The sequence below is a fragment of the Juglans microcarpa x Juglans regia genome, chromosome 7D (genome assembly GCF_004785595.1).
Source record: "Juglans microcarpa x Juglans regia isolate MS1-56 chromosome 7D, Jm3101_v1.0, whole genome shotgun sequence".
NCBI classification, from domain to species: domain Eukaryota; kingdom Viridiplantae; phylum Streptophyta; class Magnoliopsida; order Fagales; family Juglandaceae; genus Juglans; species Juglans microcarpa x Juglans regia.
Genome location: NC_054606.1, coordinates 599,119 through 626,687, shown reverse-complemented (window position 1 = coordinate 626,687; position 27,569 = coordinate 599,119). Strand labels below are relative to the sequence as shown.

Below are 27,569 nucleotides of genomic sequence, written 5' to 3'. Positions count from 1 at the left end.
CCTATTTGCCTTACTCCCATCAGTTTCTAAGTATAATCTTTTGGTCTTGGACTTTGTTTTTGTTCGAATTCCTCAACACCAACATCAGGTAAATTGCCTTGAGCATGTAATTTTTGCTTTATTTATTTTACTTTTGGAATATACGAATGAGAAAATTGAAGGCCGGAGACAACTCGCCATTTTTCTGTCTTAGAAAAGTCATAGTTTGGTGCTTTTGTCCTAAAAGGTTGGCTGTGACACAGAATCAATACACTGTAGCTACGGCTAAAATTCTAATTAATAACATTGCTCAATCTGTTCTACCTAATATTCGTTTTAGTTTTATTTTTGGATTTCTTGAGCAGTACTCCTTGGTAGTTGTTAGAAAGTCATGGCTACTCCACAAACTATGCCTTTAAATATGAAGATATAAAAAGATGACATTCGATGTTCCTCTTTTGCTGCTAAAATTCTCATGTGCCCGCTAAATAGAGAAAATGGATTACTTGTGTCTTCTCCTTGGTACCTATGAAAGGATTCTCATGCAAATGCTAAGCAATATATACCATCAAAGCCATAGAGTGCAGGTGATGATATACAGGCATTTAGTAGCGAAAAAGAAAATTGAATAACAAACAAACATAAGCACAAATCCCTACCTTTTGTCCCAGTGGAGCCAAAGGTTACAGTTCAAGCAAAAGTCTTAAATAGCGTACAAATGAACCCTTAGGAAACTGAAAATACACGATACAACTTCCAACTTGTAAGTCAGAACTCAAGAGATTCACAGAACACAAAATAGTCAACCAGAATGATCAAAAACCAGTGCTAACATACGGTTGAGATTCCATGACTTTGGTGGTATGAGGTTAACTAGCTTGACACTGCCACATTACTGATTGTCTGAATGCGGCTTCCGGACCAAGAAGAAATACATTGGCGTGAAAATCTCTTTCCTGAAAGACGTGTGACTAGTTTAATGGGTATATTTACTTAGCTACTGATAAATGAAATCTACGATTCCATACTATAAGAAGAATTTCAAAGGCTCTCCTTTCTTTTTTCTTGCTTCTTCCCACCTATCATTACAAGCTCAGGTCTGATTTAAGACTAATGACAAAGTTTAAAGTCAGCCACTTCACCAATTAGACCCCTTGCATTATCCTACATACTCCCCTGTTCTAATACTAAAAAGAGAAAGGTACATTATTTCAGGTTTCACGCTCATATATGACATAGAACTACTGAGTTTATGTTGCCCAGAAACGTTAGTTCAAAGATTTTGCATATTTTATTCTCATATGAGCTTGAAGAGAAAAAGCACAACAGCGGGAACACTCACTTTCCACCTTCAACTAGCCCATCTGCAGCCCGCTCTAGCAATTTTTGAACACGTCCACTTCCCTTTGGGGCAAGTCTCATAAATTCCAGGCACTTGACCTGCATAAATGAAGAAGTGATCGGCTCTAATCAACTGCCTTTTCAGAGTTGAACAAATGAAAATTCTTGGAAACCTCAAAGCCTGAAAAATCGTTCCACCCAAAATCATGGTTTTTCCCAACAGACTTGAAGAAGGGGGAGCTCACAATGCTAAGGTAACATTTGAATGAAACATATCTTACCATGTTTCCTGTAAAGAAACGCCCAATTGCAGTTGTACGGAAACTACTCAGTGAGAAGTGACTTTTATCCAAAGGCAAGTACCAGGGGACAGGTGAGTCCACGGCAATGTTTTTCTCCCACATGACCTTAGTTCAGAATAAATAAAGAAGTTGTCACTTGTGCAGCTCATAAAAATATATTCAGAAAAATGACCAATAACTGGCAGTGATCACCTCAAAACCAGCTTGTTTCAAAGCCTCAATGACTTCTCTTGTGGACCTGATGTCAGAGAGCCCATCACCGATCTGGATTTCTTCCTGTCATTGAAATTTTGTTACATTAGCACAATGTAAGAGTCATGGTAAAACTTCAAACACCCCACCCCCCAACAGAAAAAACACAAACAGCAAGTTTTCATGCTAAAGCCTTTCTCACCTTTACTTTTTTATGCTCTGGGTTATTGGGATCGAAAACATCAGTCATGCACCACTCATATGCGGCAAAACACTGGCCAGGCTTTAGTACTCTGTAAATTTCTTTGTAGCACCCATGCTGCAAAGATCATAAACAATGGTTAAACTAATAGGAACCGAAGAGAGGAGGAGAAAGAGAGTATAAAAAGATAATAAGAAGTGGAAGTTGATGTGCCAAGCTAGCCAAGGCTATAATTGTTAGAATTACGGATACATACTGCATCCGGTGCATGGCAAGTCGCTTCAATTGCATATACTGCATCAAAAGTATTGTCAGGAAGCGGCATTTCCATGAAGTCAGCCTGCATCATCAAGAGAATAAAAAATAGAATGGCAAGAGCATTCAAACGTAAAAGAGTTCACAATTTTATCATGAAATTGGTCTGCAAAATAACCAACCTTCACAAAGTTACAGGTTTTGTCCACTCCAGCACTGAAGTTTAGTTCCTGTGGAAGAAGGTTCAAAGAGTCATCGCTATATTGAGATTTTAGCCTTCAGTGGTTATAAATCCAAAGCCAACTTCAAAAAATCTTTATGAGCTCCATATGACTTCAGCATTGTCTTAATGGCAAAGAACCACTTCAAAATGAAACATATTCTAGTAATTTGCCAAATACTAGGGAGACAAAGATTAAAAAAAATAAAACCACTTCTCTGAGTGAGAGATCAGAATGTACCTTTCCCCTTGCTATCTGATATTCATTGTTGTTCAATCCTGTAACTGATGCTGAACTGTGACAATCACAATCGCAAACATAACTTGTGAGCACTTCCTTCAGAGAAACTTCAATAGATATAGAAACTTCAAAACCTTCTAAATTAAGCTTAAAAACCAGCACAAGCAGTAAAAAACAAAGCAAAATCTGATGTCAGTACAAGAGTCTCAGTCGCAGTGCTTCTTCAGAGGTTTGAACTGACCATTTATTAAAGGAATGTAAATCACAATCCTAACAACTAATTAAGATTATCATTCGGTTACAAACCCTACTGATGTGAATGTACCTGGAATATAAATGAAAATACAAGCAAGTTGAAAACATGACTTTCATGACAATGTATTTAGTTGATGCTAGAAACCAAAATGAGAGAGTGGATGGGGGAGAAGAGCTTTTGGGGGGAAGAGCTTAAATGCCAAAAAAAAACTGTCATTCACCTGAATCTAGAAATTTCTCTTAGTGGTCCACCAATTCCACATCCTACGTCCAACACCTATTATGTCAATCAGAAAATGTCACAAATTAAATTATAAATAACTAAATTTCCAGCTTCCAAATTCTCCAACTGAAGAAACAAACCTTCTGTCCAGGCTTCAGGCCTAGTTGTAAAGCAAGGAAGTGCTCATATCGCTTCATGCTCTCGCGAAGAGACTCCCCTTTCCATCTTTAAGAACAAAAGTGTGCAAATTGTAGATTTAAAGAAGAAACATTGGCTAAAAAGATTATCGTGAATTGCCAGAAAGCTACCTGTGTGCAAAATGGAAAGATTCCCCCCAGCCAAATTCATAAAAGCTGGTAGCAAGATCATAGTAAATATTTGCCTGAAATCCATGCGAGACTGTTTAATTTCTTCTTCAGTATAAAGTTTGTAAAAAGAACTGATAGTCGTTGGCAAATAATAGCCCATGCCAGACTAATCGAATTTACGTCCAGAGCCACAAACCTACCTATTAGAGATATTTACGTGATTGCAGACATTTTTGAAACACCACAGTATGATGGTCAGAAACAAATTGAAAGCTAAGAGATAATTCTAAGAATTCCCCAAGCAGTCAGGTGATGTATTAGGCTTCCATGTAGAAAATCAAGATCAAAAGATGATTCATGATATAAAAAAAAAAAGCCAACTTTACAATATGCAAAAGATCACCTCATAAACAAATCCCACTTAAAGCATGACCTACAAACATTACACAAAACAGATATTATAGAACAATTCCAGTGTCGACACAGCTTACACTATGGCGTTCTATGCTTCTAATTGGTAGTTAACAACTTGTACTTACTACGACAATGGTTAAAAAGAGAACAGCTCTCACCATGTTAGTGCATTCAGCTTTTCTCTCTTCCTCTTCACCTCCATAATGGTCATGATACTTCTCGTACCTGAATCATCAAACCCAAGCTTTTACCACAAAACCAATGTATGCTAACAAAAACTCGAGAACAGAATTAAAAGTCATGACTAAAGGACCTTTCTAAGAAATACTTTTACATAGCATAATAATATATTTTTAGAGCAGTAGAAAGATAGATAGATAGATTCATTACTATATATTTAACGTTGTTCGAAAAGTTTACATAAAAGATTATAAATTTATTATCCTTCGTTAGTAACGACGTGACACATTTTAAATCACTTCATAAATTGTCTATTTATATAAAAATATTAGAGAAATTCACAACATTTCTTCACAATTATACATATAGAGCGAGGTGGAACCATACTCTTCTACAGCATCGAGGACTGCGTTCTTCTCGATGCTACCGCCGACACGCGACGCCAGACCCAGTGCCCCTGCCTTCGACATTTCTCTCTGTATTGCCAAATTTAAAGAAAGAAAAAAAAAACGCATTAAAAGAAGAACACAACCACAAAAAGCATTCATTAGAATCGAATCATTGATCGTGAAATAGTCTGATTTCTCGCAATAAAAGAAAAGAAAGCACGCAGTGTACTGAAAACGTTTATAGAAAACATGAGTCGGAGAGAGTGTTACAAGGGTGATCGAGCATTACATGGAAAGGAGGAGAAGACGCTTTTGGCAAGGGAGAACAGAACAAAAGAGATAATTCGGTTTCGTTGAATAAAAAGATTGAGAGAGGGGGGGGGGGGGGGGTGGGGTTATCATTGGGAGCATTGATAAGTACGTGAACGCACGATGCAGCAGGGTCACTTCTGACCATGATTATGAATAAACCCCCATGCATGCATGCATAAATGCTGTCCTACCATTTTTTGTGCTTCATTTGGTATTGTGCATTCCCTCCTACAAGTTAAGATTATTCATTAATTGTTAGTAATTTTATCTGGCTGTTGTAAGTGCTTCCGGTTTAAACTTGAGAAGCTCATTCAACTGCAGAGCAACCAATCCATCGATCGACCTGGTCTTTTATGATCAAAATGGAGGCAAAGTCCCCCTTGAAACTTGAACGTGATCCAGTTTGTGGATGACAATTTTACCTTCCTTATTTTCATCCTTTAACGAAGGTTAATGAAATCATTCAACCACGGTTTTTTTTTCGCCAAAAGTGAGGGGACTTCAATAAAGATGAGGTATTTTGTTGAAAAAAAAGAAATTGAAATTATTCAAGTCATGCAGTACTACTGTAAATGCTGCAGATGAACCAGCTCGAATTGGACGTAACTTTATATGGAATCGGAGAACCTTTGCATGTGACATTAATTAGAATACTTCAGTTTTCTTTTTTCTTTTTTTTTTTCTTTTTACATGTACACTTGTGGCAATCGACATCCCATCAACAATCATTAAAAACTATCATAAATTCATGCAATATTTAAATACCATGTTTAGGTATTGAATTCACGTGAAATGTCTGACTTGTTTGTTTAAGTTTGACATTCGCTGTTTCGTTATTGGAAAAATTAAAAATATGATTTGATTTGATTCGAACTTATTTATATAATAACAACTGCTTGGCTTAGCAAAGTCACAATTAAGGAGGTCGGTGGCTTCAATGGCTGAAGAGAGAATCCACATCTGTCTTAGAAAGTCACAGTCACGGTGATGTGTCATAACAGCTAAGCCTGTAACAGAACATTAAAATCAAAACCAAAATTTGGCCAATGATAGTGCTCAACCGTTCTACCTGCTTCTATTCCAGGATGTTGCAAACTGCTAAGTAGTCATGGCTACGCCACAAATCTCGTGTCTATCCCTGGTTTTTTCTTGGTGTTTCATCCCGTATGAATAAGAAATTGGCCCCTCCATATTGTACCAATTTTTCCCTTTTTTTAAGGTCGATATCTGCAAATAATCATCCTATATATCACGTAAAAGTGGGATTTTCTATTCTCCCCAAAAATAAATTCAGAATATTGAATAATTTCACTGCGTTATATATGTTCATGACGGGGTTGCAAGTAAAAATCCAAAACAAGAAGATGAGAAAACATTGTACATTGATATTTGCAAGTAACTAGTCATGTGCCAGTTACTCTAATTATCTTGGTTGATACTTCCTTTCCCATGTGGGAAAGATAAGGCTTTCTACTAAGGCCTCTATGTCTGGGAAATTTATGTATGAGCATTTATTGAAGGAGGAAATTCCATCAGACAGAGGAGCACACTGCACATTTAATTGAATGAATAAAAGCAATTCGCAAGAGGGGGGACTTTCTAAGTGGTGCTAAGATTACGTTCAATGAGATTAATTCAAACGGACATTTACATTTGGAGTATTTCACAATTGTATAATTAGTAATGAAATCATTTCAGTAAAAATGTTTTATTGAGTTCTGGAAGATGAAAGAAAAAAAAAATTGAATAACAATATTAAAAAATTGTTTAAATATTCCTTTTATTTTAAAATTTAAAAAAGTTGTATTAATTTTTGTGTTTGAATAATGATTATATAATAATTAGATAAAAAATATAAAATTTTGAAATTAAAAAAATATTTTGTGTTCGAATAATGTTTGGAAATAAAATTATAAAAAAAAAATTAAAAATTTCATATCATCTATGTCCAATCCCGTAGTGTGAAGGTCTGATTCAGTATAAGCTGGTCGAAATAGACCGGGAAGACCAAGTAAGAAGCAATGAACTTTGAGATTGTAGACTAGAAGATTACAACGTCCTTCAATCAAACGGAAAAGCACGAACGAAACTAAACACACTCAAAACAACTTCTCAATTCACAGGACAAAAAAAAAAAACGACAACTAGCATGATCAAAACCCAATTCTAACGTACTCATGAAACAGTCTGGGGACGATTCCATGCCAGGTTAATTAGTTTAGGCCGCAACATTACTGACTGCCTGAAAGCGGCTTCCGGGCCAAAAAGAAATACATTGGCGTGAAAATTTCTTTCCTGAAAGAGACAGTAACACAATTACGTTAGCAGGAACACCCAGTACCGAGATGGAAAAAAAAAACTGTGATTCTATTCTAGCTCTTATAAAAAGGAATTCAAACCCTCTCTTTTTGATGTACTCATTTCTTTACAATTATCAGTACATGCTGGATCGTTTTGACCTGAATTAATTAAAGGGATCCATGTAATGCTGAATTTGCAGCCTATGCATGAGGCTACAAAGTTCCCTATTACAACACTAAAAAGTTCTTTGTTTCAAGTTTGAGGCTCATATATGACCATAGGATCATTGACTATAATAAGAAAAGAAAAAAATTAGCATATTTAATTCTCATATGAGCTCAAGGAGGATAAGTACGATAGATGGAACACTCACTTTCCACCTTCTACAAGCCCTTCTGCAGCCTGTGCCAGAAAGTTTTGAACACGTTGACTTCCTCTTGGGGCAAGTCCAACAAATTCCAGGGCCATAACCTGCAAAAAATGAAAAAGTCAGCTCTAATCAACTGCTGTTTCCAAATTGAACAAATGCTGTTTCCAAATTGAACAAGTATGAACTCCTGAAAATCTCATAGCCGCAAAACCATGGCTTTTTCGAAAAGAGCTGGAGAAAAGGGAATCAACAATGGTAATCAAATATTTGAAAGAAACAAATATTACCATATTTTTCGTAATGAAACGCCCGACAGCAGTTAGACGGAAAGTACTTAGAGAGAAGTGACTTTTATCCAAAGGCAAGTACCAAGGGAGAGGTGAGTTTACGGCGAGATCTTTCTCCCATACAACCTTTGTGCAGAACAAATAAATAAGCTGTCATTTTTGCCAATCATAAAAATAAAATTATGAAAAAATAAAAACGACAGCTCGCAGTCACCTCAAAACCTGCTTGTTTCAGAGCTTCAAGGCATTGTCCCGTCAACCTGATATCAGGAAGACCATCGCCAATCTCAATTTCTGCCTGAGACATAAAGTTTTGTTATATTGGCACAATGTAAAAGTCATAGTAAACTTCAAATCACCCCGTCCCCAACAATCATAAGGATATGAAGAGCAAATTTATCATGCTTCAAGCTTATTTTACCTTTATTTTTTTATGTTCACCGTTATTGGGATCAAAAGAATCAGTCATGCACCATTCATATGCAGCAAAATATTGGCCCGGCTTCAGTACTCTGTATATTTCTTTGTAGCATCCATACTATATCCAGATCAGAAAAACAAGTTCAACCAATATGAACCAAAGAGAAAAGAACCAATATGAACCAAAGAGAAAATAAAATATTAGAAGATAGAAAGAGGAAATTGGAAGTTGATGCAATACGAGCCAAGCTTATTAGAATTTGGAATGCATACAGCATCTGGTGCATGGCAAGTGGCTTCAATTGCATATACTGCATCAAAAGTATTGTCAGGAAATGGCATTTTCATGAAGTCGGCCTGCATCATCAAGAATCAATTACAGTCATGGATCTACCACCATAAACCTTTTTTATAATGTGGAAACTCATCAAGGCAGGGCCTTCAGACCCACCACTAAGGAGTAAACCCAGGATACAGACCCCACCCATATCAACATAAACACCTTTGTAATATCCTTTTTTCTGGTTAAGAAATATATTAATGAAGCAGAAAAATATACTGTACAGACCCTTTTGTAACATCATAGAAACCAACCTTCACAAATTCACAGGTTTTGTCAACTCCAGCAACGCGGTTGAGTTCCTGTGGAGCAACAGAATCTGTGTTATCGCTATTTTGAGATTTAGCACTTTGGCGGTAATAAGCAAAAAATCCTTACAATCTCCATGACTCCAGCATTGCCTTAAATGGCAAAATAATTACTTCAAGAAACCATCCAGTTCCAATAATACATAAAGTAAAACATATAGTACTACAGAGCTAAAGATAACTAAGAAGGAACCAAAGTCCAAAAGCTCAGAAATACAGCCAAGGTTTCCTAACAACTAAATCAAAACACTTTCTAAGAGTAAATTAGGACCATTTCTCGATTTGCAAGTCATTCTTGCAAATCAAAACATACAGGTGATAATAATTGTTCTAGATGCATTTGATCCTTATGTCCTTGGTGAGAGATTATTATATACCTTTCCCCTCGTTATCTGATATTCATTGTTGTTCAACCCCGTAACTGATGTTGAGCTGTAACAAATTACCATTGTAAAAATAATTAGTCTTTTCTTCCTTAGGATGAAGAGTAAATATCTAGACTTCTAAAACTTCTAAAATTATACTTACCACTGGCAAAAGTAATTAAAAATGATGAAAAAATATGATGTCAAACCAAAAGTTCATGTAGCAACGACTGATATACATAATGTAAAATTCAATCCTAGCAACTATTAAAACCTAAACACTGCTATTTTATCTTTCTAGAAACCAAAAGGAGAATAGGAAGGAGGGTGTCAAATAGATAAAATATTAAATGAATGAACTGCCATTCACCTGAATCTAGAAATTTCTCTCAGTGGTCCACCGATTCCGCATCCTACATCCAACACCTATTTTGTCAAACAAAAATGTCAAAATTTGAACAGTGAATCTCTATCTTGTCAGTTTTTCCATGTTCCACGGAGGGAACAAACCTTCTGGTCAGGCTTCAGGCCTAGTTGTAAAGCAAGAAAGTGCTCGTGTCTCTTGATGCTCTCTCGAAGAGACTCCCCTTTCCATCTTAAAGAACAAAAGTATCAAGAAGATCAGATTTAATTAGCAATGTAGGCCAAAAGAAATTATACCACATTGCTTGAAATGCTACCTGGGCGCAAAATGGAAAGACTGACCCCAACCAAACTCATAAAAGCTGGTAACGAGATCATAGTATTTATTAACCTGAAATCCACATAAGACAAGTTCTATTTTATTCTTCTAAGATGTGATAGAATTTGGCATCCAAATAGTGATCAACAGGTTATTCATCATTTCAACAAAAAAGATCTCAACACATAAGATTGAAAAAAGATTCATGCTTAAATATCAGCATAAACTGGGCCAACCTTGACAACATAAAGAAAACCTCATAGACAAGTCTAAGATTGCAATCACTCAAGGTTTTTGCTAGCTTGTACACTGGTCAATGTGTAGTTCAAGCCTTACTCATCATGCTGAGCTGAGTACCTTATAACACGATTTAGAAACCCAACACCAAAAATGCGATTACAGAATACTTACAAATGCATTGAATAGAACATGCTGCTGGTGTGCAGTAATTCTTTACACACGAAAATCTTAATTCTTGAATAAAAAGATTGTTTAAAAGATAACAGCTCTCACCATGTCAGTGTAGTTAGCTTTTCTCTCTTCTTCTTCACCACCATAATGGACATGATACTTCTCATACCTGAATCATCAAACCAAAACTTTTACCACAAACGCCAATATGCCGAACTCAGGGACAGAAAAGCCATGTCTTTGTGCATGTCACGCCAGCGTGTCAAAGCAGCTTTTCTTAAAAATAATAATTTTTTTTACGAGTGATCGATAATGTTATTCATAAAGGCAGTGAATAGCAAAACTAGATCAATTTGACGTCAGATCTAATTCCATCACAGCTCGAAGTGAGTAGTTTCTTATGTTTTCTTAAGGGTACTTCTTCCCAAGAACAGTCTGGGTGTGCGACTCGTTACACTATTATGCAGATGCTTCAGTTGCAACTTGCAAAGGCTACTAACTTCGCAATCAATGCGATGCACACTGATTCTAATATCTATCTTTGTGCCTTTGTGGGTGTGACATCTACTGATTTAAGATTATTGGTACACTTGGCGAACAAAATCATGTTATGTAAAACAATAGCTCATGAAATTCCAGCTGTCTCAACAAGGGTAAAAAAGGAAATGAAAATTTATCAACTATTCAGATCTAAAGCGGCCACGAAATTTCCAGTTTTTTATCTCGTTACTTATGAATGAGATGAAATGAGAATTTTATAAATAGTAGTAAGATAGTTTGTGAATAGTAATGAGATAGTTTAAGTTATATACTTATTGAATTTTAGAAAATGAGAGGAAAAAAATTGAATAGAAAATACTATAAAGTTAAAATATTATTTTTTTAATATTATTTTTATTTTAAAATTTGAAAAAATTAAATTATTTTTTAATTGAAAATTTAGAAAAGTCTTAACGATTAATTTGAAAAAATTATAATAATTAATTTAAAAATATTTATATTTTAATAATATTTTAAAATAATGAGATAAAATAGAAAATTATTTCTAAACATCTCCTAATCACAAATGTTTTCCATCCCTCAGATGAGTTAGATCCCACCGGAAGTTCGCTTAGAAACAGCCAAAACAAAGTGGGGGGTATGACACACCATTTACACTCCTTTACTAGCAGTCAACAATTCCAGCTCTTTTTCTCAACTTTACCAGTACCCAAAAAAAAAATTTAGGCCAATAAAAAACTAAAAAAAAAAAAAAAAAAAAAAAAAAAGCCTTTCGACCAGTAACCAATTCATGCAAAAGCAAATGTTTCGAGGAACACATCGGAAATGGATGTAATAAAATTTGCAGATCAGACATCTGAACTTGTGGCATTCCAGTTAAAATAGTCAGGGACGAACCCTGAGTCTAAGAATTAATTCTTAGATGTTGTGCTCAGGCCTTGGTCCAATTCTTTTTTTTTTTTATAGGAATGCCTAATTCAATTCCTTAGACTACTAACACGACAATATTTGAGATTAGGAAGTCCCATTTCACAAGAAAAACCAAACATCTGCAATAAATGCAATGCAGGGGCTTGGGGTCCGCTTCTGCACTTCATCAGTCTTTTTCAAACCAAACATCCACTTACAAAAGAATCTCTGAATCAGATCCACCACTACAGAGTGTCCAAGAAAGGTCTTAACTTTAATTTCACTGTAATTAGAACTTGGGCATCTAATAATCCCAATTAGCTAAAACTTAATCAACCTAAATCAATGCTAGCAGTAAATAACATAAAGGGGAAAGTAAAGATTTTCTCCTTAGTCACTATCCACCATCCCATATCTCACCATCCCACATCCCAGAAAAATATACCAATTCCTATCAAAAATATGCTCACATCCTAATTTTAAAAAGCTATAGGTTTAAGGTACGTGATGTTAACAGTTGTTAATTTGTAGAAAAATTCCATTTAAGTGAAAAAAAGGAATATCGGAGTCTCAATGTAGAGAGAGAAACGGTTAGGTTAACCGGCGTCACTTTGGGTTAAGATGACCAGACAAGATGGTCAGGCAAAGGCTCGCTTGAATCAGGCTCTGGAGCAATAAATTTTTAGAGAGAGAAACAGAAATCAAAAGCGCCGTCACACACAAACGCACAGAGAGAGGGAGAGAGAGAGAGAGCTGGTGGGGAGAAAAATATACTTTTCAACAGCGGAGAGGACATCGTCCTTGTCGATCTTTCCACCGAGACCCGACGCGAGATCCAGCGCCCCTGGCTTCGACATTTCTCTCCGATTGCCAAATCTATACCAACAAAAAAAAAACAGAGAACACGAAAAGAAAAAGAGAACAAGAAAAGCCATTAGACGTACAATCAGAATCATTCCCGCAGCCAAAATAAGAAAACGGTATCATCGAAAGCGATTTTGGAAAACATGTTCTAGGCAAAATGTGGGTTGTTTGAGTATTACATTTTGAGGCGAAGGAGGTGGACGGAGGATCTGAGTGCCCAAGAGAAAGGTGAGGAAGCTTTCTGAAGAGAGAGAGAGAGAGAGAGAGAGAGAGCAGAGCAGAGCAGAAGGTGTGATTTCTGGTTACATAGAGACACGGAGAAAAGCTCGATTGGGCGATACGCTGTCACGCCACATGAGGACGAACGATGAGTAGAGAATGAGGAATCTCTCGTATTTTCAACATGATTTCACTTTCATTCATCTCGTTCGTTTTCACAGATGAGATGAGATTAAAATTAAAAAATTAAATAAAATATTATTAGAATATATTTTTTAATATTATTTTTATTTTAAAATTTAAAAAAATTAAATTATTTATTTTATTTTATATAAAAATTTAAAAAAATTATAATAATAAAATGAGATGAAATAAGATGAAATGAGATATTTCTTGAAAATAAATTAGGCCTAAAATCCTAGTTGTCCATTTTTATTAGAAAAACGAAATTTACCATTTTATTTCTGAGGTTATAGAATAGAGTTTTTATTTAAATAATTTAAATTTTTTATTTATTAGAAACATATAGAAATTAGAGTTTCTCATTGTTTTATTTAAAAATAAATTGATAAAAGTGTTGCGTTTTTCCCAACTCCTACACATGAAATTAAAAATCTTCCTATAAATTAGACTGTAAAAATAATTACGATTTGACTCGTTCATAGTTGGACGAATAATATAATTCCATTTTTCTCATATTGGTCGTGCCAAAACAAAAATGTCGTTTTCATATATATGGCTATATACAGCCCACAATTCTCCATTTTGTATCTGTACAACTTCGTAATCATCACGCAAATTCAACTAGCTTATTAAAGGTGCAGCAGTAACTACTGTAGGGGGTGGGCAGCGAGGGGCGGGTTTTTCCCAACTCCTACACACGAAATTAAAAATCTTCCTATAAATTAGACTGTAAAAATAATTACGATTTGACTCGTTCATAGTTGGACGAATAATATAATGAGTAAAATTATTGTGCGGCCTCATTGTTATCACTCTGTGACCGCTGGTATTTTTTTTTTTTTACTTAATAATTAAAAAAATAATTTTAAATATATTGATGTATTTTTTTATTTTTAAAAAATATTTAAATATATTAAAAAAATTTAAAAAAAAAAATACTAGATAATACGCCAAACAATAAGAATAAGACAGCATAGTAACTCTACTCTAATATAATTCCATTTTTCTTATATTGGTCGTGCCAAAACAAAAATGTCCTTTCATATATATATGGTTATATACAGCCCACAATTCTCCATTATATATCTGTACAACTTCGTAATCATCACACAAATTCAACTAGTTTATTAAAAGTATAGCAGTAACTAGTGTAGGAGGTGGGCAGCAGGAACCTGCCCCCCGCTACCCCGCCCTTTCACCCCCGCCCACATAAAAGCTACTAGTGGGGGCGGGGACCATTGTAAGCAATGGTCCATCTTGTAAGCGTGGTGGATGGGTGGGCAGCGGGAACTCGCCCCCCTCTACCCCGCCCCCTTCACCCTTGCCCGCATAAAAGCTACTAGTGGGGGCGGGGACCATTGTAAGCAATGGTCCATCTTGTAAGCGTGGTGGACCATTGCTTACAAGATGTACATGTATTGTATTGGCCACCTAGGCCAACTATTATATAGGAGGTCAAGACAATACAAAAATCTTACTTTAGCAATGTGGGACTCACTTGAGCAATGTGGGACTCAATAGTGAGTCTCGCATTGCTCAAGTAAGACTCTTGTATTGTTTTGGCTTCCTATATAATGGTTGGCCTAGGGGCCAATCCAATGCAATATTGTAAACAAGTTAATACACTTGTGAACAAATCTAACAAATTTAAAAATTGATAACTAGTTTTTATGTTATCAATTTTTAAACTATTATTATATATTTTAATTTAATATTTAAATTATATAATAATTTGAGTTTGGGACCAAAAAAATATTTTTGGACCCTAACCTAAAATAATTTTTAGATCGAATGGGACTGAAGTGGGCGGGGGGCGGGGCGGATGGGATGTCTGCCCCTGCCTTTCTACAACGATGCAGGGGTGAAAACATCACCCCCGCATATGCAGGGGCGGGGTGCGGGTATCACCCCTAGTAATTAGGGGAGGCATAAGAATAAATCACATTTTATTTGCTGACGACTGTGTAGTTTTTTGCAGAGCAAGAATTGAGGAATGGTTTAATCTTATGCGTATCTTACATCATTATGAGATGGCATCTGGTCAAACTATAAACAAATACAAGACTTCTGTCTATTTCAGTTCAAACACTGGTACTGCAGCAATGCCAGCAAAGGCTTTCATTATTCAACATGTTCATGGTATTTCTTGTGAGAACTATAACTAGTATTTGGGTCTTCCCACGGTGGCGAAGAGGTTAAAATATAAGACCTTTAGGAGCTTAAAGGAGAAAATATGGAAGCAGATAAAAAGTTAGAAGACTTCTTTTCTATCCACAGCGGGTAATAAGATTTTAATTAAAAGTGTTTTGCAAGCAACTCCTGCCTACACAATGAGTGTGTTTAGACTTCCGGGGACTTTGTTAAAAGAGATTGAATCTATGTTTGCTAAATTCTAGTGGAGTCACAAAAGGGATGGAAGAGGAATTCACTGGATAAGTTGGACCAGACTTGGTGATTCCAAAACTAATGGTGGGTTAGGGTTTCGTGACCTCTATTGCTTTAATAGAGCTATGCTTGCAAAACATGTTTGGAGGATCATCAATGACCCCTCTTCTTTAGTGGCTCGTATTTTTAAAACTAAATACTTTGTGGATGGCCAGCTTGTTAATGCTAAATTAGGAGGGTGTCATTCCCAAAATTGGAGAGCTTTATGGTCAGTTTTGGATCTTGTTAAGAGAGATATGGTTTGGAGAGTGGGAAATGGGAAAAATATTAAGGTTTGGAAAGATAAATGACTACATTATCCTTATACTTTTTCAAGTCGAGACTGTGCCTAATAAGATTGGTGCTGAAACCACAGTTTCTATTCTCATAGATAAAGAGAGACATGGATGGAAGAAGGAGTTGATTGAGGAGGCGTTTAATCGAGATGAAGCAAGGTTTATTTGTAGTATTTCTATCTGTTCAAGAAATGCATACGATAAAATTATTGGAGGCTTTTTAAACAATGAGGTCTTTTTTTGTAAAGAGTGCCTATTTCTTTGATTTAGGTACAAAAAGACAGAATTATGGTGAGTCCTCAAGTGCACAGCAGGACCAATTTCAATGGCATAGAATCTGTAAACTTGGAGTTACTGGGAAGGTGAGACAGTTTATGTGAAAAGTTCAAAATGATCTGTTACCTACTAGAGTAAATCTTGCTAAGAAACAAATTTTAAAATATTCTCTTTTGTCCTATTTGTAACCTTGAGGAAGAGACTGTTTTACAAGTTTTATGGGAATGCCCAACAACAGGAGATGTATGGGGGGAGGGAGATAGTTTTGTTAAGAAATGGAGCGGGAGGTATGCTAATTTTGCAAGCTTGTGGTATGATTTTCTTGAAAGATTAGATGGTGACAAATTTGATTTGATTTATGAAATATGTTATAGACTCTGGACTAGAAGGAATCATTTTATTTTTGAGAATCAGTTCATAAGCCCATCACTGGTACTCAAGTTAGCTACTTCTGATATAGAGTTGTTCAAAGCTGTAAGTATTAATGCAAGTGGAATGGAAGAGATTGGTAGCTATGTTTCTACTTCTGCTGCAAGCTATACAAGTGGCATTGGAAGAGTATGGAAGGCTCCTGCCCCAAGGTGGATGAAAGTTAATTTTGATGCTGGTTTTGATAAGATACATCAGATTATGGGCCTTGGTATTGTCATTAGAAATTTCCTAGGTGATGTACAAGTGGTGCTTGCTGCTCCTAGATCACGTGTTCCCTTTGCATACCTTGCTGAGTACTATGCATTATTAAGGGTTGTAATTTTGTGTCATGAACTAGGATTTGAATCTGTTGAATATGAAAGTGATGCTAGGATTGTTGTAGAAGCAGTCAATGCAGATAACTCAGATTTTTCATGGTCAGGACATATTATTGAAGATATAAAACATTTTATGGCTTGGCATCCAACTTAGAAACTTTCTTTCATTCGAAGGGAAGAAAATAAAGTTGCTCGTGTTGTTGCAAAATTACCTTTGTCTCTAGTTAATGAGTCAGTTTGGATGGAGGGACCAGATGTGGTCCTTCCTAGTATTGTTTTTTATAAGTCTTGTATCAGTTGAGTTATGAAATGAAAGTTATCCTTTTCCAAAAAAAAAAAAAAAAAAAAAAACATAAAATTTATACAATTTTGTATAAAAGGTAAATTACATATTTAAAAAGTGTAAAAAAACCTTATTTTCTTATTAGTGAGATCTATTTTTTTTTTTTATAAAAGATTTATACGAGATTTATCTATTTGAAGTTTGTACTTGACATTACTCAATTCAAATAATCGATTCCATTTAGATGTTGAACTGAGTTGAGATAAGTTGAGTTCTTTATGAATAGTCGTGAGTTGAGATGATGAAATGAATTTTGTAAGGTCACTTAATATGATTTTAGATGTATTTGAATGTTAAAATTAATTTAGATGTATTTATGTGAAGTTAAAAAAAAAATTATAGATCAAATATGTAAAAATGTATTGTATTAAAAAAAATTGTGAATTTCATATTTAAAAAGATTTTTATTTAATAATTTAAAAATTAAATATTTAAATATTAAATTTAATTTAAAATTAGATTGAAATACGTTTCAACATACAAACGGATCTAAACTTATCACTTCTCGTTATTTATTGCCGACAAAATCACATAACACTTTTTTTTTTTTTTGTTTACAGAAAAGAATCACATAACACAGATCCACGCAGTCACCGTATACACCTGCATAAGATGACCTGGCATGGATCACTGATAAAGACAAAAGAAAAAAAAAATCCCTCACTCAGTATCATCTCGCGTCAATGAATATCAGTCTCAAACTTCTCCCTAGCGCTTATTCCAAGTGCTGCTTGAACCCCCGCTCCAAACGAGAGGCACGATCTTTTTCCTCACCCGTTCACGTGGTAGATTGTACGCTCCTCAAAATTCTTTTCATTTAGGTCAAGTTTGTTTTTGAAAATAAAATGAGATGTGATGAAATTAAAATTAAAATATTAAATAAAATATTATTAAAATATATTTTTAAATATTATTTTTACTTTAAAATTTAAAAAAATTGAATTGTTTATTTTATTTTTATTAGAAATTGAGAAAATTATAATAATTAGATGAAATGAGATAAGATGATATATTTTTTGAAAATAAACGAGACCTTAGAGCATTAGCATTGGATTCATTATTTTTATCTTCAAAATTTAATGAAAAGTATATATTTTTCATAAATCTAAATTTTTTCTATCCATAACCCCCACATTAGATTAGCTATTAGATTCATCAAAATAATAATATAATATTATTTTGTTAATGATAATATTTTTAACTTATTTTTTTCATATTTTATAATTACACTAACTATATGTTAATTAATAATTTAATTTGATACTTAAATTATTATTTTCCAACTTAAATATATTGTAACTTAAAATTAAGAAACAATAATTTAAGTAAATGAAATAATAGTTATAAAGTATGAATAGTAAGTCTTTAAATTTAAAGATGAAAAGAAATGTATTATAACTCAAAACTTGACATTTGTACATATGATGAATCCAATGCCAAGATTTTAAAGTTAAAATCAGCAAATTTTAAATATTAGACTCATTTGATGAATTCAATACTAATACTTTTAGTCTTATTTGAACTTGAGTTCAGAACTAATCTCAATTTATGTTATGAAATTATTATAATTTTTTAAAATTTTTATATAAAATATAATAAATAAATTAATTTTTTCAAATCTTTAAATAATAATATTAAAATATAAGACTTTATTCAATTTATAATTTTTCTATCTCAATTCGTCTCATTTCAATCTACTATCCAAAGATAATAACTTTATATCCGTTGGTCTAATAAACCCCACCCACTCCTTTCCAAAACGGAAACCGTGAGCCTCCTCACTCGATCGAAGCCGTCGCTGCCGCCAACCCTACGTGAAACCCCACGGAATCCACCCCTCCCCTGTCTCCCATCCTCTCGCATGAAACCACCCCAAACCCACTTTCATTTTATGGGGTTTGTTCAATATTAATATTCAGATTCAGATTAACCTCCACACTTTCTCTCAAATTCCCTTCAAACCTATGTCCCATTTCTAAAATCCTTACAAACCCATCATTTAAATTACCGTTTCCATGAAAATTGCCACAGGTCTATACAGTTTCCCTCAAATTTCCTTCAGGAGTATTCAGTAAATTACCTGAACTGCTTCTCGCAAGAAGGTTGATGGAAAAGGGTAAGAAAAAGAGATGGGCCTCTTCCGGAAGGGGCGTAATGATGGAACTCCCAAGTAGTGCCAACTTAAACACGTGTTCATTGAAGTCATTTCATAGTCTAGGATGGAATGGGTCTGGGTGGGGAAGGAAAATGGGAGCGAACTGAGAAGACTCTGATTAGGATTGATTCACGAAGGCATCGGGATAAACATAAACCTTAAAATTCTGCATCATTTCTTGAAAATCTAGAGCAAAGTGTTGCCAGTCGTGGTAAGGACCCGATTCTACGTCTACCTTCTCGACAATTGTCTTTTTCATCGTCGTAGTTCGTGGGGGTGGTGCTACATCCTCACTACTAAGAAAAAACGAATTCCCCAAGTCAAAAACCTCCACATCTGTTATTTGGTGGCTGACAGAATAGGTGGCGATGAAAAAACATGTACCTACTGTGATGGTGGTGATGGAACACGTTGGTGCGGGCAACGGAACTTGCAGCGGCGGTCTAAAGTTTGTGAGGGTTGAGCCTGTTGTGGTTTTGTGTTTTCTGCTGAAATCTTTATTTGATCTAGTGTATTGATCTGTACGGCTTTTGTGTGGACTTGCTTGCGAGGATAAATTGTATTGGAAGTTGTTGTTGCCTTAACATCGGTCTAACCGTTGCAAAGCGTACCTGCTATCCAAACCTCACCTTACTCTTAATTCATCATTTATATATAATTTAAATATAATAATATTTCTTTTATAAAAAATATAATCATATTTTGAACCGTACTACATTCAGTGATTCACCGAGAAACCCTAACAAAATAGAATAAATCTATTCATCCCCCGATTTAAAACAACACACACCACACTCTTGACGTGACGAACCGGTTTGGTCGCTCACGTCACGGTTCATTTGAGCCTGACGAAATGTTCTGTTCTCCCAGTCCCTCACCCCTCAGTTGAGTTTCTCCCAGTCCCTCACCCCTCGGGCTTCTCCCTCATCTCTCACTAGCGACGACCCCCCTCAGCAACCACCCCTCATAAGACGGTGAAGAGCGAGCCAGCCGTGAGTTTCTGTCCGAAAGTGGAGGGCAAGATATAGAGCTCGAGAAGAGGAAGGAACCCGAGAAGAAGGTAAAATCCTTTTGGATTCCCTTTTAATAAAAATATCTCTCACTTCATTTGTATAGATCTAAACCGACTCTTGGCTTGGAATCAATCGAATTATCATATTTTCAAAAATTTCAGATCTATGTAAAGCATAGTTGGTTTCAATGCTTTTGATTACAGATGTTAATGGGGGTTGCAGTGACTGGTTTCTTGAAAGGGAATAGAAGGGGGTGAGGATGATGCTTTCCTTTCTTAATTTTGGATTTTGTTGGTCTGCATTTCTAGTATGTTCATTTTCTTGTGTTGTGATTTCTATTTTGGGGGTTGGGATTGCAGAGTGAGATAAGGTGGAGTACTTGTAGAGTCTCGAAATAGTGGACGTCTTTAATATGCAAAATGAACTCTTCAAATTGCTCAATTTACGCACTGCATTGTGGCGAATAGGTATTTCAAGCAAAAGTGCAGCTCATATTTTACCATTTTTTTAGCACAAACTCATTTACCCTTGTTTTGCAGATATATCCCACAATCATTGTGGTTGGTGCACTGGCAATCTTCAAGCAAAATTAGGGTCCAGTTTTCAAAATATAAAAGCAAAATTTTCAAGCATAAACATTTACGTAGATCCATTTTCAAGCATAGATATATGTAATTTGGAAGCTAGCTGTATATTTTGCTACAATAAACTGGATTCCTGTTTGAAGGGATGCTCTTGATTATTAGCATGTGTTTGAAATTAGGGGCCGGTATGGTCTTAATGAATTGAAAGTGGGGCTCCAATTTTGGAATGGTTTGTTTGGAGTCCTACATTAGGACACAACGCAGGTGGTTGAATTACTAATTATTATCTTGTTCATGGAAGGCTCTTTGTGAGCACCTGGGAAACATAAAGATTTATGTCCATCTCCTTCACATGAGTGGTTGTCAAAGATGAAGGTTAATAGACTTGGTGCCATTCTTGTTTGATGCATGGCAACATTTTCTACAGTGAATGATTAAAATATTACCATTGATTTGTGCGAGTCAAAAGTTCTTGGAGGAGTAATAATTATCGTGAACATAGAAGAAAATAATTGCCGTCTCAATTTTCTTATAATGCAAGTTTTTTCAGGTGAATTGATCAGCATACTAACAAATAAATTCCTCCTAGATTTTGCAGGTGGCTGCAATCGCTTGCTTAATTTCTAGCAATGCATTTGCAAAGAACTTGGCAAGCTGGGTCAGGGATGATATCTTTTGCAACCAAATTTAAAAGCATCATGATGATATCTATTCGAGCTGCAAGTGTGTCGGGAGAAGCTGTTGCAAATGAAGATATTACTTATTTTGTTGAAAAGTTTAAGGAAAATAGCATCAGGATGGAACACTTTATTTTGTATTGTTGTTCTTGCATGTTGCAGCTCATTTAAGTCACTCTCATATTTTTGAGTTCATGTGGTTGATAGGTTTGTAGAAAACAACCTACTTTGAAAATGCAGAAAATTGACCTGTTACGATCTTTGGGTTTCTGCGGTTGTGTTTGGGTTATTCCATTAAATAGTTGCAGATTGGCATAGCAAATTTTTGTTAATGAAAAACCTTTGTTTAGTTTTGTTCTGCCACCTGAATATTTAACTTGTTCCACTTTTGAAGTGGCATGTTTAGTTGAGTGGGTTCCATCTTCACTCACAAATTAACCACTTTCGAAATGTCAGAAACTAGAACCATTAACAACAATTTATTTGAACAATCAGCAAAGGTTCTGGTTCAAAGGCCAATATGTTCTCACTCATATATACTTTGTCCTCACCAAGTTCCTAAACTAACAAAACATAGAAGAAATACATTCTGCTGCAATCTTATATCAAAGATTGCGAAAACAAACTGCAATATGAGAAGTAGCAGCCAATCCACGTATATAATGTAAATGGAAACAATCCATCTTTAAGAAAATATTATATTGCACTTTACATATCAAATTACATATCTGGTTTACCCCCTTTACAGACAAGAAAATATTACACTTCCAGAAATATTACACTTCAAGAAAATAAACCTTCATGTATACTGAAAGCATAAATCCTCTGCACGCCCATATCTGATTTCACAAACATATATACGCATAATGGACGCCCATATCTAGTTTATACCTGTGCCAACAATGCAAAAATCAAATAACTAAACTTAACACTAACTAACAGCTTGAAAAAATCAAATAAAATGTTATTATTTATACATGTACCAACAAAGGAAAAATAAAATGCTAACTAAACATACGACATGCTAATTGAACATATTTTCACTAGCTGGTGAAAATCTAGATATGCTAGAAGATACATTTTAATCACCAAAAGTAAAAGCAAATGAAGTGTTCTGGTCTAAAGATTAGATGACTCTCCTAGGGATGAAAAGTATAAATTCATTATCATGGGGGCCACATCCAAATGAGGCCTTAGACTAATCATAGATTAATCATCATCTCAAAAGCAACATCCAAATGAGGCCTTAGAGAAGTTGGAAATGAAGAGTACGAATATCTTGGTTTATTTTTTCAGCCTATATAGTTTTTCAAGTCCAATTTTTTTAAGACCATAGCTATGGCTTAAATATATTCAGATTTATTTTATTTCATAAATCAATTTTAAAATGGATAAAGTTAACTAATTTTGTTGGTGAAATGATGTTCCTTTGGCCAATATAGCAGACCTTAGCAAGCAGAACATGTCTACGGGGGGCTGGCATCTTGGTAACTAAATCTTGGTTTGATTTAATATTTAATTAGCTACACAATTTCAGTTGTTAGCAACAACCAAAAAACCAGTGAATGGAATACAACATCAGCAAAACAAAAATCAGTGAATGGTATACGAAGTCAACCAAAAAATCAGTGAATGGTATACAACATCAACAACCCAAAAACCAAAATCAGGAACCAAAAAACACAGTTGATGCGTTGTGTGGCATGGTATATGAAACTTATGCATGCTGTGGACAGTTGATGCCATTCTCGGATGACAAAATACCCAAAAAATCAGCAACCAAAAAGCTCACAAAACACAGATCAAACAAACACAAAATCGCCGATCCATTAAACACAAAAACACACAATATGAGTAATGCTAGAAATGGAGAGATACTAGGAGACGAAAATAGAAAAATAAAAACCCTTTTTTCTCTCATTTCTTACCCTTGTTGGCGGAGCCAGACGCCGTTGGAAGTAGACGACGAATGGTGATGATTTCAGCAGCAAGAATGCGAGCGAAGGGGTGAAGCCGTGCGAGAATGGTGAAACCGGAAGTTGAGTAGATTATTTAAAAAAAAAAAAATACCATTTTTGAACTTTTGCTAACCTTGTCGATGGAGCCACACGGTACCGGAAGTAGATGAAGGACAGTGATGATGTCGGCAACAAGAATGCAGGCAGAGGAGTGAGGCCAGGGTAAGCAAAACGAGCTGGGGGGGGGGTGGGGGTGAGAACGCGGGGGCAGAACAATTTGGGGGGGGGGGGGGGGGGGGTGAATTGAATTTGGATCCCTCCACAAATCAAAACCCACGTTTCATGCTTTTTAACCAAATAAATAAATAAATAAATGCCACATAGGCTTGGAGTGCGGAGGTTGAGGAATAGTAGAGGGATGTATAGAAGAACTCAACAAAATAATGGTACCTCCTGTTGAGTTGGCTTAAAACCTTACCTGCCACGTGCTATTAATTAGAGGGGGCTATATGCCGCGCCATTTTATCGAGTATGCCCGGTATTTTTGTTTTAATATATTTAAATATTTTTAAAAAATAAAAAAATATATTAATATATTTAAAATCACTTCTTTAATCATTAAATAAAAAAAAAAATTTACCAAACGGTCAAATGGAATGACACAAATAGGAGGGTAAAGTAGTATTTCTCTATTAATTAAGGATATATTTAGATCTCAACTCATCATTAGAATTTTTTCATATTTTAACACAAAATATTTAAATAATTTAACTTTTTTAAATCTCAAAATAATAATAATATTAAAAAATAATATTCTAACAATATTTTATCATCTTAACTCTACTCAACTCAGTTTAACATCTAAATGCAGCCTAAGAGTGGTGCTACTCTGTCTCCGTGTGTTCACTCTGTGTGCCTTCTAGTACAAATTGCATTTTTCTATTTTTTTTTTTACTTTTTATTTTAAATATTTTTAAAACATTTTTAAAAAGTAAAAAATGTCAATACACTATTAGTCACTTTTTTAATCATTAAAAAAATATAATTTTAAAAAAATTAAATATATGAGTAGTTACAATGATGAGGCATACTAATATTATTCATTAATTAAAAAAAAAAAAAAGCCTTTTTTGTGAAAACAGTTCGCATACAACAGTTCCAGAAGAAAGAACTTTTTCATGAAGCATATATTCTACAAAGGAATACTATGCATCAACTATTATTCACTCACACACTCTACATCTATAATTTTTTCATAAAGTGTGAGAATATTTTTCATAAGATATGATGATATTTTTTATAAGATGTGGAGTGTAGAATGATGAATAATAATTGATAAGAATAATTTTTCATTCTACCAAATCTCATCATTTTTATACCTCTTTCAAAGTTCACCAAAGACGGTTGATTTATGCCTATCTTGTTTTTAGATAAAATTAAATAAAATAAGATAAAAATTAAAAATTAAATAAAATATTTTTAGAATATTTTTTTAATATTATTTTTACTTTAAAATTTAAAAAAAATAGATTTTTTTTTGTGTAATTTTTTTTTAAAAATTATAATTATTAAATAAAATAAAATAATAATAATTGTGAAAATAGACAAGGCCTTATTTAGTACCAATCTACTAAACAAAACTCACACTAACTAACTAATTTGTTAGTATATAACAAGGATTGAGGACAAAAATTATAACAAACTAATCGGAATCCAGAAAGAGATTCGTGAAAAGAAGAGGACAAGAAAATAAATTGAAAAATAAAAGATTTTTCACGGACGAAAAAGAGAGTTATAAAAGCCCCGAATAGGAAAAAGCAAATGTGCTTCTCGAAGATGAGAGGGAGATCTTTAGATGCGAAAGCTCAGCTTGATGAATTGCTGTTGCTTGCTCTTCTTCTTCCTTGCACCTGCAATTCAAGTTCAACCCCTCGAGTGTAATGCGAAGGTTTTCATGGTGCGTCACTTCTTGAACTCAGGAGGTTTCGATTTCGTTTTTTGTTTTAAGAGAAACACTACTTTGCCTATTTATTATGACCGTTTCATTTGACTGTTTGATAATTTTTTATTTATTTAATAATTAAGAAAGTAATTTTAAATGTATTGATATATTTTTTATTTTTTAAAAATATTTAAATGTATTAAAAAATATATAAAAAAAAAAATTACGTGGACAGTATGCCAACAGTAAACATGAGGTGGCATAGTAGCCCCACCCATCTTTTATTAAATTTAAAACCTTTAAATAAAAAAAAAATGGGTCTGCTAGTATGAAGCTCGTAGGTGATTGCTGGACAATATCGCTAGTTTATTTTAGGTTTTGTTAGATAAATTTTAAAATATTTATAAGAAAAACACACAAAATTACTAGTGATAACTTTTTTAAACATTTAAAAATATAATAAGAGTACTATTACATATACTTGTAATTTTTATTTACAATACTCATTTGTCAATTTTATTTTTAAATTCAAATTTTATTATTTTCAGTATATCTATAAGTGACACATGGTGTAATTTTTTTTTAAAAAAATCTAATTGTAAGCGATTCTGCGCACTAATATACGCACCCATTTAATATAATTGATCAGAAAGTAGATTTTATTGAAAATAATGTTCATTTGAATTTGAAATATGAAGATAATAATATTAGTACGCAGATTGGTACGTAAACTTACTTGTATATGACAAAACTCTTTTTTTTTTTTAAGTACAAATAGCATTTTCCAATAAATATACTAGAGGTCAAACCTAGGGGACACAAGCATTTTTCATAAATAAATAAAAATGATAATAGATACAGTTATAAAATGTCCAAATCTTACACTCTATTTGAAAAAAATAGATCTATTATTAAAAAATTAATTTTTTTACACGATTATCATATTTATTTATTTATTTAAAATAAAATGTATAGAACTTGCACACTTTTATGATTACAAATATAATTTCTTAATAAAGTAAATGGAAAATAAGGTATAAAAATTAAACGTTCTAAATTTATATATACCATTACCTTAATTAATAATCATTCGGAAAAAAAAAAGAGCACAATTCTTTTAGAACTCGTTTGAATATTAAAAACATTTTAAAATAGATGCGAATAATGACAAAATAATTTATGAATAATAGTAAAATAATTTATAAATAATAATGAAATAATTTAATAATATCTAAAAATACATAAGAACAATTGTGTTTCTAATAGAGCCCTAGTGAACCTTAATGGTTGATGGTATTAGCCGCCACTTTTTTTTTTTTTTTTTTTTTAATTTGAAGATGCATCTTTTTAAATAATTGAAAATAGAGATTAGATTAGGGGTGTAATTGGTTCGATTTTGTCTAATTTTGGACATATTTTAGAACCAAACTGATATATACCGGTTTTGAGATTTAAAGAACCGATACCGTACTAGTTACACTCCTAAACCGATACTTTTGTTTTTACAAATTTAGATCCGTTTCAGTCCAGTTTTCTGGTATATTATATAATATATATTATAGTATATAATAATATAATGATAATATATTGTAGTATATTATAATATATAGTGATATAGTATTAGTATAACTAATAATACAATAGACTATAGTGATAATATATAGTTATTTATATAGGATTTTAAAATTTAAAATTATATTAAATAGTAATTTATCATATCATACAAATTTATTTTATATATAATTATATATAAAAAATCATATAAAAAATATTTTATACAATATAAAAAATTAAAAAATATATATGAATTGGTCCAATTCGGTTCAATCAAGTATTAGAAAAGAAAAATCAAAATCAGACCGATTTTAAGAAAAATAGAACCTATACAACCGATCCGGTCCGGATCACCGGTTTTGTTTACCACTACATTAGATAGATCTTTGTTCAAATGGATGAATACGACTTATTGTAAAGTAATTGCAACAAGTGGGGATAATCTGTGTCTAGATGAGCAATGCTTTAGAGAGTCAATGTTGCGTGTCTAACTAGACGAGGGCATAACAAATATGAAATAGTGTAGCATAGTTGATAGTGACAATGTTGCGTGTCTCGAAAGGTTCTAGACCTCTCAAAAGAGATACATAATTTATAAAATTCATTCCATACCTTCGTTAATCTC

At 33.8% G+C, this 27,569-nt stretch overlaps 2 protein-coding genes across 2 annotated transcripts; both read right to left on the bottom strand.

Annotated features, from left to right (window-relative positions):
* Window positions 1-621: 621 nt before the first annotated feature.
* LOC121239389 (cycloartenol-C-24-methyltransferase-like) lies at window positions 622-4,870 on the bottom strand. Its single transcript, XM_041136644.1, has 14 exons — window positions 4,791-4,870; window positions 4,500-4,588; window positions 4,091-4,157; window positions 3,519-3,592; window positions 3,351-3,435; window positions 3,209-3,264; window positions 2,733-2,787; window positions 2,454-2,501; window positions 2,273-2,356; window positions 2,017-2,133; window positions 1,815-1,898; window positions 1,602-1,727; window positions 1,322-1,419; window positions 622-935 (listed from the first exon to the last, which is right to left on the bottom strand). Exons 2-14 carry the CDS (start codon window positions 4,580-4,582, stop codon window positions 872-874), a joined length of 1,041 nt encoding a protein of 346 aa, XP_040992578.1. The 5' UTR covers window positions 4,583-4,588; window positions 4,791-4,870; the 3' UTR covers window positions 622-871.
* Window positions 4,871-6,786: 1,916 nt separating this feature from the next.
* LOC121239388 (cycloartenol-C-24-methyltransferase) lies at window positions 6,787-12,929 on the bottom strand. Its single transcript, XM_041136642.1, has 14 exons — window positions 12,751-12,929; window positions 12,482-12,583; window positions 10,400-10,466; window positions 9,885-9,958; window positions 9,715-9,799; window positions 9,575-9,630; window positions 9,217-9,271; window positions 8,786-8,833; window positions 8,465-8,548; window positions 8,193-8,309; window positions 7,986-8,069; window positions 7,772-7,897; window positions 7,488-7,585; window positions 6,787-7,108 (listed from the first exon to the last, which is right to left on the bottom strand). The coding sequence occupies exons 2-14, from the start codon at window positions 12,562-12,564 to the stop codon at window positions 7,045-7,047; spliced, it is 1,041 nt and encodes a 346-aa protein (XP_040992576.1). The 5' UTR covers window positions 12,565-12,583; window positions 12,751-12,929; the 3' UTR covers window positions 6,787-7,044.
* Window positions 12,930-27,569: the final 14,640 nt, after the last annotated feature.